We start from the raw sequence: 12,216 nt of genomic DNA, 5'->3' as shown, positions 1-12,216 counted from the left end.
AAGGTAGTAACTTTACTCAAAGGTTCATTCTACCAAAGGACAAGTTACACAGTATTCCTCAACAATTATTATTTCTCAATGCATTCATATAAACAACTGAAAAAAAAATTAAAAAATAAACTAGATGCTTTATGAGAATGTGCCTCCTCAGACTGTGGTGGTAGGTTCTTTGCTGATGCTAACATTCTCTAAAGAAAGGGCCTTGAGGCAAATTTCCAGAAGACAGGCATTCACAAGTGACATCCAATTTACATGAATGACTAGTCTTACAAGCTCATATTAATTGAAGTGTTGAGGCCACTGAATTATTTATATATGGAAAAAACAAACAGAAGTACTTGCTTGACTATAGTAATCACTGAAGTTTTCCTAGCTACAGTCTGAAGGGAAGTTTGTCAGTACTTTAAGTATAGGGAAAACTGAATAGTGCAATAACAGCCATGATCTTAGCAGAGGGGTACAATTTTCTGGACTGAAGGACTCTTCTCTGTCCATCAGTTGTGTTCTATCATGTTTTAAATTCATTTGGGTTATAGAAACACTTCTCTTGTACCAACAAGAGGAGTTTCTGACCCCAGCCATTCCCTACTATTTCTCCTAAATGTGTAAAGATACCTTTTACACATTTGTTTTTGTCAAAATATGTCATGTTTAGTTTACATAGTACATCTATAGCAACCTAAATAATTTTGACCAAAAACATCTATTAGAAAACAATCATAACAAACCTATCAGTCAGCAGATCTATCTGGATTATTGTTGCCTAACCTGAGTCTCAGAAATTAACATAGAATGGCTCTGAACCAAAACACTGTCTGTGCCTTTTCCCAGAACACAGAAGTTAGAAACAATAGAAGAAAGCAGAAGAAATAAGTAACAAAAACAACACTATCACAGTATTTAATGATTAGAGAATTCAATGTAACAAGCACATTCTTTAATAATAACTCTAAATTTATACATGCTTTTTTACCTATTTGAGCTCCCGAAATCTATTTCTATAACACTGAGTAGTGTATTTTCAGAACAACCACAACCAGAGCACACATATCTCAACAATAGGAAACCCACAACTTAAATACAAGTTCTCTTTACTTTCTTAAGCATGAGAAGAAATCAATGTTTTATTGATGTGGGAACTACAGAAGTTGAATACTAAGGTGTATTTTTAAAATTATGCTTAAAAGCTTATATTGGTTTCTGCTCACTGTCTTACATCTTTACTGTTGTGCTTAAATCTTCACTGTAACAGTATAAAACTAATAGTATAAGCCTGCTTATTCTTTACACAGAATGTGGGTTTTTTTCCCCAGCTTCTCACACAAAATAACTATTAGCCTCATCACAGAAGCACGGAGGGGCCTCTAGAGGTCACCCAGTGCAGCCTCCTGCTCAGCCTCCTACTCCTGGTCCCAGTACAGCAGGCTGCTCAGCAACTTGGCCAATCAATTTTTTAATATCTCCAAGGATGCAGCATCCACAGACTCTCAGGGCAACTTGTTCTAATATTTGATCATCCTTATAATGAAAGGGGTATTTTTACCCCATGTCTAGTTTGAATTTCCCGTGTTTCGTCTCATGTTTGTTGCCCCTCATCCTATCCATGTGCACCTCTGAGAAAACTCTTCAGTCTTCTTTATACCCTCCCACTGGGGTGCTAGAAACAGAAACAAGCCCTCCTTTAGCCTTCTCCTCTAGGATGAACAAGTTCAGTTTCCTTCAGCCTCTCCTTGTACGGTGATGTGTTCCAGCACCCAACCATCTTGGTGGCCTTCCGCTCAACTCACTCTAGTACATCAATGTTTGTCTTCTACTGGGTGAGGGAGAAGTGCACAAACCTGGACACGGTATCCAGATATGGTCTCAAGTGCCACATAAACCAGCAGAATTACTTCTTTTGACCTGCTATTAAAGTACATTTTGCAGTTGGCCTTCTTTGCTGCATGGGCACATGTTTTCATGTATTGACAAATGTTTTTATAATGCTGAACAATTTATTTCAATTCTCTGGTATCCTCCATACGTCTTTGGAAGAGAGATACTTCGACATCGAAAAGGTGAGTTATTCTACATATTCAGCATATATCAAAGTTAAAAGGTAGGTATGCTGCAAGTTAATGTCATTGTACTGTAATTCATACAAATGCTTACTTCCAGCGTTATAAACCAGTTATAAAATCTCCATGGTCTGCACTTTGTCTTATGAATACCAGTTAGTCCCACCCAATCACCTTTTGTGTAGGTGTCTGGTTTGAACACTACATCCAAACAAATAGCAATTGTATTTGTACAAATTTTCTGCTAAAATTATTTTGAAAGCAGGAGACTGGAAACAATGCAGCTGGATATCATCAATTGTGTCAAATATACTCTACTGAGTGTCTAATTTACAGTCAAATAATGAAAAAGTGGGCTGAAGACCTGTAATGCCTGCTCTAAATGAATATTACAGATAATAAAAATTCTAAGCTCTCATGTTGGCAAGTTACTCAATACAAAGATGTTTTGGAGCCTGCTGTAATTCATGTTGATGACCAGGTGACCACACACAGTATTCTTTATTATCAAATTTTTTGATAAGTGAATGAGGAACTAGACAAGATTGAGAACTTTGCTCCAGAGAGAATTCATTGTGTTGTTACAGTGAGAGCTGCAGTATAATTTGAGGTTAACAAACAAAAAAGCCAAACAAAAAAACCCCAACTACAACAGGTGTACAGAACAGCAGAATCCATTTCTATATATTTTCCAGAAACCACCAGCCTCAAGCTTCACATCTTAAGAAGTGACTGACCTTATAAATCACGACAACAAAGAGCAACCCCTAACTTTAACTTTGCTCCAAATTCTCACCACTCCAAAATAAAGAATTTGAACATGATTGCAGAGAATTGTGTGAATATAGCCAGGAAATCAGTACTACGAGATACCATAAGGACCACCTTCCCAAATATAAGTATAATGTTAAGATTAGATAAGAACTTGGCTACACCTTTTGGGGGATAGGTGGGAGATGGAAGAAGGGACAGAAAGTTCATACACTCACAGTGGACTGATCTAGAGAGTAGCAGAAGTGCATAATCAGACTGCTGTTTGGGGGGTGGTATTTGCAAAGCCGGTGTAAATTGATGTCCTTAAGAATGGGACTCTTACACAAAGGTAGTTAAAAGTTTAAAGTTACCTGCTGGAAATGCAACTCTCCCCTTATACACTTTTGCACTTCCTTAACAATAAAGGTGGCATTCCTGAGATATGACTTCTTCAGAAAATATTTTCCAAGCTAAATATTAAACTTATTCCATAGTAAGGAAATACAAACTTTGTGCAAGGGGCTAGATCAGCTATATTGGTTGACAGGAAATACAAGAACCAAAACAATGAAATTTTTACAGCCAAACACCTGTACTGGGCTTGTCTGACCGCTGGAAAATACCAGCAGATTGAAAGCCAAGTTTATCAGACTCAAAAGCCATGGAAGCCTTTCTGCCTGGGGAAAAATAAATAAATAAATAAATAAATAAATAAAAAATAGTGTGCAAGCACTGATTTGTATAGTATTTAAAATAACTGGGAAAAAAAGGAACTTTCCACATGACTCAGACTCAGTAGCTTTAGGAGATACCTATCAGTACCTTGCATTTTAAGTCCCTAAAAAGAATTTTGAAGTATCAGTTGTATTTACATGCAAAAAAACCAAACCAGATGACCCTCAAAACCAAGTTATACCACACAAGACCTTCACAAATTCAACAGATGCTTATTACTCCTACTTCTGTGTGGTCACCTCCCTTTTTCTTCCACAAAGGATCAAACATATTTTTGGAAAAGACCTGATAAATTTGTTTCAGAGCTCTTTTCAAATATTATGAAAAATTCTAAAAACTAAAGAATTGCACTTACCTATAAAAGAGCAATGTTTCAAATTCTTGTTTAATACATGTGTATATCTACCTCAACACACATTTATACAGTTCCAGCTATCTTCTATTTACTGCCATTTTTGTCTGAACTAGTATAAAAACAGTCCTTAAAATTCAAGGATTACCAATACTTTGAGTGGACTTCTTCCCGAAGTTTTTCACAGCTATTGAAACAAAACAAACATTCCAAATTATTTTTAACGCTGCTGGCCTATGGTCTTTTTCTTCACTAATCACAATGGATTAATTAAAGAACATCACAGACATAGCTTTTTCCAACTAAAGGAAACCTACAGAAGTCATATTTTCAAGATATCGCTGTATTAATATGACCTGAGAACAAGACATGCCTGTTGAACCATGCCTTGGTTTCATCATCTCTCATTAATGTAAGCAACCACAGATATCCTGGCATTCATGATACTGTTGTCTACAAAGAAAGAAAAAAAAAATGTGCTAAATATGTCTTAAGCAAAGGACAGAGCAAAGCTGACTGGACCGGGAGCCAGCATTCAACACTGTGTACCAAGTGTACTAATGCAAGACTTTGGGGATCACTATTTTGGCACACATGACATTGACTTCTATTATTATGAAATGTACTGAATTGTTCTTCTGAGCAGGATGTGCAGGGCCTACTACAGTCAGGAACTGCGATCTCCCATAGGTAGAACTGCTATAAAGCGCTCTCCTTTTTTCCTTCCAAAAAATATTCAGATGAGCATTAGCATAAAAATCTAGAATTCTGCTGTGGCTTTCTGCCCAGTCTTAGTTTCTGAGCAACCAGTGATCTATTATTTAAATTTTCAAGAAAACTCTGTCACAAGAGACTAATCTCTCCAAAGCTCTACTGGCACAGAGTTAAAATTAATTCCATGAATGATGAGGTCTTTTCCTTGTACCAACTTCACCACTTGGTGAAGCTTTACTTAAGTTACTGCCTACACCCTAAATTTCCAGAACATCCACCTCATAAAAAAACATTAATAACTGTCTAGTAAAGTATCTGAATTAAAATGATTGAAAAATCATCCCACTGCCCACGGACTATAGATAAGAATGTAAGGAGACATTTCTTTTACATGAAGATTGGCAAGTTCTGGGGGTATGATTTCAAGACGATAAAGACATCTCACGGCTGACTTCACTTTTAGTGAGTTTGGGGTTTGGGTTTTTTTTGTCTGTTTGTTTTGTTTTCTGTGGGTGGTTTACTGGAGTTTTTGTTTCTTTGTGGGTTTTTTTCTTTGGCTGGGTTTTTTTTTAGGTTGGGTAATGAGCTGAATCTATTTATCAGACAACAGAAGGAAGTCCAGAAGCTTGAAAAGGGGTGGTGTAGATTGCAGGCATGAATGAGAAGAGAGACCTACCTTTTCAGAAGCTATGAACCATTAACTCAACTCAGCCATGTCAAGAAGATCAGCTTCCTGAACTGGTCATTACACAATTGCAGGACCACTTTTACTAGCGCAAGAAAAACAGTGGAAACAAGGGAAACCAGACACAACTGCAGCAGCCCCTATTTAAGACAGCTCAAATCACTGTGTAAGTGCAACCCTGTCAATTCACAGCTGCAGTATGTATTAACTTGTACACTATGGAGACAAAGTAAAAAATTTTAGACTCTTAAAAATGCTAGCATTCATTATTGGTTCTGTAACAACTGAGACAGCCTTCTCTCCTTTCCAGTTATCAGTTATGATAATACAATTTTCCACTTGTCCAAATCTTATTTCACTTAGAGATCAATCTTGTTGCAACGTTTAGGTTTTAAAAGGAAACCAACAACAGGACAAGTTTAAAAGGCAGAATTTAAAGATGTATAAGCCTTTAACTCTTAAAAACTGTCTTCACTTTTCCCAGCACATACATTAAGATTCCAGGCACAAATGCTTTGGAAAAAAGTTACTAAGATATATGCGCTTTTCTGCTCACCCTCTCTTGAAGAAGTTCCACAACTTGTTGTATACAATCATTCACATCACAGGAATCAGTTTTCAGCACAAGCTCTGGGGCTTCCGGTTTTTCATACTCAGAGTCAATCCCAGTAAATCCTACAGAACACAAAACAAAAATCTTGTGACTTTTTCTAAAAGATGACTCAATTTTAACATCGATCATAGTTTTTTAGATATAAACCAACACAACAGGCAAGAGCACAGAGTTTTAGTTTCCTTAAGACAGGATTTTTCTAGGGAAATCAACACTTTTTTTCTTTATCATACCACCTGCTAATCCTACTACATGACTGCAAACCTCAGCATTCTGCATCACATACATATCACATCTTTGTTGGTGAAGTTATTTGATTTGTACTGTAAATAAAGAAAGGAGCACTGGCAGAAGAACTGCACACATGAACCCAGAGTTAGTCATCCATCAGCTGTCCTTCATTATTAACTGTGATTGATGGGGCTTTTTTGAACACAAAGCCTGATGTTGAACAACCAACATATATGTAAATTTACACTGATGCCACCAAGCAGTACTCTGAAAAGTAAGGAATTCCAACACCTATTACCTTAGTTTAGCTAATATACCCATCTTCAGATAGCTGTTAATGTAAGGTAGATGTGTGTGTTTATTATAGTTATAGTAACTATTGTCACAGACTGTACAATCTACCAGTGAAACTTGTTCTGGCCTACTTTGCTAGCAATCTACTTTGAAACAGAGAAGATTCTGACTGACCATGCATAAACAGGAAGGAAAAAATCAAGCCCAAAGTCAAAACATGTAAGCACAAGTCAGATCTGCAGCAGAAATATCAGCTGGGCTACAGCAACTGAACAACTGCATCTGCAAATGTTAAAACTCAAGCTTTTCACTTCAGACTTAAATACCCAAAATTAGTAGCTTCATTCCCCATCTAAGAAAAAGATCAATTGCTGCAGTACCCCATGTAAGAAAGGCTGGTATGTGTTCCAAAAACTGTATACTTGTATCCAACTACTGGAATAGGAATAGGTGGCAAAGAAAGTGTCCCATTACCATTGCCAGAGAAAAAGGTAACAGTTGCTGACATTCCTTGTGACCAATCAAGTTCATCTCATTTTCATGCTTCATATCTCAGATAGGTCATAAGATACAGCCACTGCTAGACCTCCTTGTAGCTTACTCAGGCACTGTATACCTCACTACCGCTTCTAAAGTAACACGGTTTCATTATGGGGCTTGTAAAATTAACAAAATATTAAGGAAGTGCTAAAGCAAAAACAAGGGTTCTGTACAGAACTGGGATCTTTGTATCATGCCATCTCAAGCCATCTTGCTTTGATTCTCAATAAACTGTAGTCCAGCCTTATTTATTCCTGATCTTCACATGATATATTTAGTAGGACTAGAAGTATCAGACCACCAGTAACATGGAATGTCTTAGATTTCTTGACTTTTATATCACTTTTGATTAATAGCAAGTTCATCATTACAGCATCTGCAAACTCAGCCCCTGAAAGTAATTACTTTAAAAAATGCTTTGCTTCTTAATGCAGATTAAAAAGTGCTATCATCAAACTCTGAAAAATACAACACAGAGCAAAGAAGAACTTGAAACAATCCTTGCAACAAGTGATCAGATATTTAAGCTTTTTTTATTACAGCCTCTACTTAAATCTTGATCTGAGGCTGGGGACAGAAAATAATTTTCATGGGCACCAGCACAGAACCCTAATTTCAAAATAAAAGTTAATCTCTTCAGAAGCGTTCTTAATGGTTTTCCCAGAAAGACAGTGATCATGCTTTTAGGAAGATGTTAGTAACCCTTAATAATGCAATTCTTCAGACTTTACACAGAATCAGGCTCTTTAACTAGTCAATGTACACACAAAGGACATACAGACTAATCCTCAATCATAAGAGCTTGCAATAAAAACCATGTACTCTGCTCAAGGTTTTTCTATGTAAGGATAGCTGCTATTGCCCTTTTACTGTCCTATGCATTTAACTAGTTGTTGCACAAGCTAGAAATTGATCCCAATTTTCTGCTTGGTCCTGTCCCCAGTCCACGCTGCTTTTAAGGGTGTTAGACTCACAGACTTGAGCACATCCACTTATGTGGAGTCAAATTACACCAATGTTTCACTTCAGTAGAAAGGATGTGACCACATCTAGGTTCACCTTTAATTTCTCCAGCCCTGGCTTTCTTATAAAGTCCTTTAACATCTCTCTGCTCACAGACATGTAATGGAGCATCCACAAATACTTCAAAAAAAGGCAAACTTGCCCCTTCATGAATTCGTCTGGCATTATTACGATCCTGAAAGAAAACAGAAAAAACCCTAAAAGATTGATTGCACCCACATATTGTTATTGTCTTTCTGCTTTCAAAGTTTATTTTGAAGAAGCTGATAGCGAAATGCAAACAACTTTTCAAAGTTTGAAAAAATGATGATTTGATCAACTGATCCCCTGCAAGCTATATCAGTTTGGCTACAGTTCATCACATGGTAAAAGCTGACATGAAAATCTTAGATATTTTGCAATTAAACTGATCTATTAAAAAAAAAAATCAAAATTAAATAAACCCAGACAGAGTGCAGAATCTTCTATACCTGCCCCTATCTTAGGATTTATATTCCCAATAGTTACATCTGCCTAGTGTACTAAAGTCAGAGGAGGTATTACCTGCTGATGATGATATGATCACCCTTCTCTCCAGAGCACCAGATTTCTCTACATTCTTTAATCTGACAAGACTCACATACTCCAAATATTATTTTACTTGTATGGCTTGCCAAGCATTGAAACAGCTGGTGAATTTCATTGAGAGAACAAAAAAACTTTCAAAAAATCCACTAAACTCATCTCTCACTGTGGTTATTTTTCTTCATATCTAAAGGCTTCTGTTTTACTGCAGGATCTTGAGTTCCCCAAAACTTTATCAGAAGAACTGTTTGTACCACTCTAACCAAAGGAATAACATCTTCTCATTCTGTGAAACGTTTGAGCTACAGCCCCTCTGTCATTCTTCAAGATACTTGGTGTTCACATCCCCTTTTTGTCTCTCCCATCTGTGTTCTCATACATGGATGAAAAGTCTTCACAAAACAACGTGAACATGGATTTAGGTTAATTTTCAGTATTATCTAATGTCATGTTGCCACTTGGTAAAATACAGCTCATGTCATTCATTCACTGAAGGCAAAGTTGCTTTTAAAAATAATTTAACTATGTCTTCAGGTTAAGTGTATACCTTGTCTTCATATTTATAACATACTGGAACCTACATGGATCAAACAAGATATTGTAATTTTAACAGTTTCTTGGAGTACCATTTAGGTTTGGTTCCTAATATTAGATTAATAATTCTGCCTAATAGACTGAAGGACAGTTCGAGTTATAGGACTAATGTAAGCTTTTTTATATTTAATATTAATGTTTCTGAAATTTGAGTAATCATATCCAGAAAGCACAAATTTCATAAAAAAACAGGCAAGCATTTGACTCTGGCTAAGTTCAGCGAGGGATTCCTATAACTAAAGTTCTGAGTGACATTTGGCATTTTATATTTTCCCTTTATCTAGAGGGTTTTCACGTTTACCTGAGTATAAGGAGAGATGAAACTAGTAATGCACACCAAACCAGCGTCTGCAAACAGTTTAGCAACCTCAGCAATACGACGGACATTTTCTTCTCTATCTTCTGGTGTGAAACCCAGATTCTTATTAAGGCCTTGGCGAATATTGTCACCATCCAATGTGTAGCACGGAATGCCATGACATACTAAATACTCTTCCAGTGCCATGCTTACTGTAGTCTTCCCAGCGCCAGACAGACCTAGAATATCCAATAATAATGTAAGTATATAAACATAGAAACAAGTTAGGGCAAACTGTAGTACATGTACCACTGCTAGTATAAAAAACCCAAAGTGACAGGCATCAGCAGCAATGGCTTTAAGAGATGCTTACCTGCAATATAAGCCAAGTGCCTTTCACAGAGACAATAGGTACAGGGAAAGTAAGGCACAAAGTGACATGTGCAATTGGAAGAAGAGTTTGGTCTTGAGAGTTTCTGCCACTCATAGAGATGGTGCACATTGCCCAGTGCTGCTGCTGGCAGTTGTCACTACCTGAGCAAACTAAATTCAGAAACCCAACACAGAGTTAAGATGTTATGTTTACATCAGAAGAGGAAGATCTCACACTGAAGCAAAATTCAGTCAACAAAAGAAATAGAATCAGACCAAACCACACTCTGTTCTTACTCCATGCAGAATAACAGCACTGAATTAAACAGCACAGACACAACAAAACTCACTCAAGACACACACAGCAGTCATGCTTCACTAACCAGAGTGTGTAAGCAACAAGCAAAGACAATTTTAATACTAAACTTTGGTCCAGTTCACAATCTTCAGCAACAACCTTTAAACAATTGAGAAGTCTTGCTAGCACTAAAAAGTATGTTGCTTGTTTTAAGTTGGAAGTGTATTTAAATAATTTTGCAGACTGGATTTAAGGAGTTTATCTGGAGCACATGCTTCAGCTTATACAGAGCAACCAATGCCTAAACAGGACACAAACATAAATTTTCATAAGATGACATTAATTCTTTGAGTAAGAAAAAATATAAGGGTAACGGGACTCTAAAAAAATAGCACTAGTGGGTGAAGAAAATGGTTTGATCTTTATTAGTGGTAGTTAAGATCTATTCTGGCTTTCAGAGAAAGGAGGAAAAAAAAAAAATCACACAGAACAGCAGTTTGGTATTACTTCTAAGACCTTTACAGCAAAGGATATAAAGGACGTGCTAACAAGCATGTGCTAAGAAAACACAAAGTGCAAAGGAAATCTTGACACCTGCAATATTAGGGTAATTTAAAGGAGTCATTGCGTTGATTCCTCCTTCACCCAATTTAATATCCAGAAGATGCAGACTAGTCTACTGAAAACATAAGAATATGTGTATCCCAAGACAAGTCCTACATAAGACCTTAAGCCAACACCTCTCTCTCAAGAAAATTCCCCACACCCATCTCTCAGACTTCAGTATGGTTTGGCTTATACTCAAAACTCTCCAAAAAATGGTGTCATGAATAATGACTTATCATCATCTATAAAATTATCTTTGTTTTCTTGGACAACTCAGATTTCTGTGTCAATGCTTACCTCTCTACTTTGAAAAGGGCAACAGCTATACAGGATGAAGCTGAATGTTATGACTTAGGCCAGAACCATCTTCCAAAAGGGGAGGCCCTGCTCTCTTGCCTTCCTCTCTCTCCACTCACACCATCTTACCTCTGCTGCCCATTAGTCAACTCAGTTTGCTAACTTTTTTTTTTTTGCCCCCTCTTTTTTTCCTTTCTCGTGTGTGTGTGTGTGTGTGTGTGTGTGTGTGTGTGTGTGTGTGTAGGCTGTATTAAGTTCACTGATGATTTATCAAGTTGAATCAGCTCATGGTGGGGCTGGCAAGCGCTACAGCTTGTGCAAAGCAAGAGAATGAAAGCAAGGCTGGAAATAGAAGTGTCTTCTTTTGGCAGCGATTAAGTACACCCCCATCCTAGAAAATAAGCATGGCAGTCCAAATTAAGATTTCAGCAACCTCATTTACTTCTCATTCATGCAGTCTTTGACTTGCAATTTTTGTCCCCACATGGAACTTGCTATTGACTCAAATGCTCCAGGCTTTTCACACATCATTTGGTCTCCAGTATGTAATGAAATGCAGAAGTTAGTTATATGAGTTTTAAAAACAGCTTTTGAGCTGACATGACTTTAAAATAACTTACACTCTCAAAATTGCATATTATTTTATGCATGAAAGTAATGCTTTTTTTTTACTAGGACCCTCTGAATCAACAGCACAAGGCATTCATTAGAATTTAGCTCTCAAACTTTAGCTTAAAAATTAAAAGTGATCTCTGGAATAACTTTTCGTATGCTCCCTCCCTACAAGTGCTGATGATGTGAGAGAATCTTGAAGGGAGTATACAACCGTTTCAGCTTTTATTCTAAAACCTAGCAATTCTGAAGACTCATGCTTGCACAATTCTAGAATGGGTAGTATTGCTTACTTCAATACCTAGTCATTTAGCTCCCTAACACTAGTGCTCAAACATGTTCAGTAATCTAGCTTCTGCAACACACTCTTCTTACAGCCTTCCTACTTTTCTGTATTCTACAACCACACTTCGTCCTCCTGAAAAAAAAAGGACATTTGGCATCAAGATTACATTTGTTTAAAAAGAATGATGACTAGAGTGTTGGGTTTGTGTGTGGCTGTGTTTTCATAGCAGTGGAGGGACTACAGAGGTGGCTCCTGTGAGAAGCTTCTCGAAGCTCTCTAGGCTCCAAGTCAG

General features: G+C 37.1%; 1 protein-coding gene across 1 annotated transcript in view; it reads right to left on the bottom strand.

Moving 5' to 3' along the window:
• Positions 1-12,216, bottom strand: part of PAPSS1 (3'-phosphoadenosine 5'-phosphosulfate synthase 1) — a 48,185-nt gene that overhangs the window by 26,809 nt on the left and 9,160 nt on the right. Inside the window, exons 3-5 of the mRNA XM_074905477.1 lie at positions 9,457-9,692; positions 8,034-8,172; positions 5,853-5,971 (exon numbers count right to left, since the gene is read on the bottom strand). Coding sequence (XP_074761578.1) covers positions 5,853-5,971; positions 8,034-8,172; positions 9,457-9,692 — 494 coding nt within the window. The remainder of the gene's footprint in view (positions 1-5,852; positions 5,972-8,033; positions 8,173-9,456; positions 9,693-12,216) is intronic.

This window comes from Athene noctua, chromosome 4 (genome assembly GCF_965140245.1).
Source record: "Athene noctua chromosome 4, bAthNoc1.hap1.1, whole genome shotgun sequence".
Classification (NCBI taxonomy): domain Eukaryota; kingdom Metazoa; phylum Chordata; class Aves; order Strigiformes; family Strigidae; genus Athene; species Athene noctua.
The sequence above is the reverse complement of the archived record's forward strand: the minus strand, read 5'-3'. Positions and strand labels throughout refer to the sequence as shown.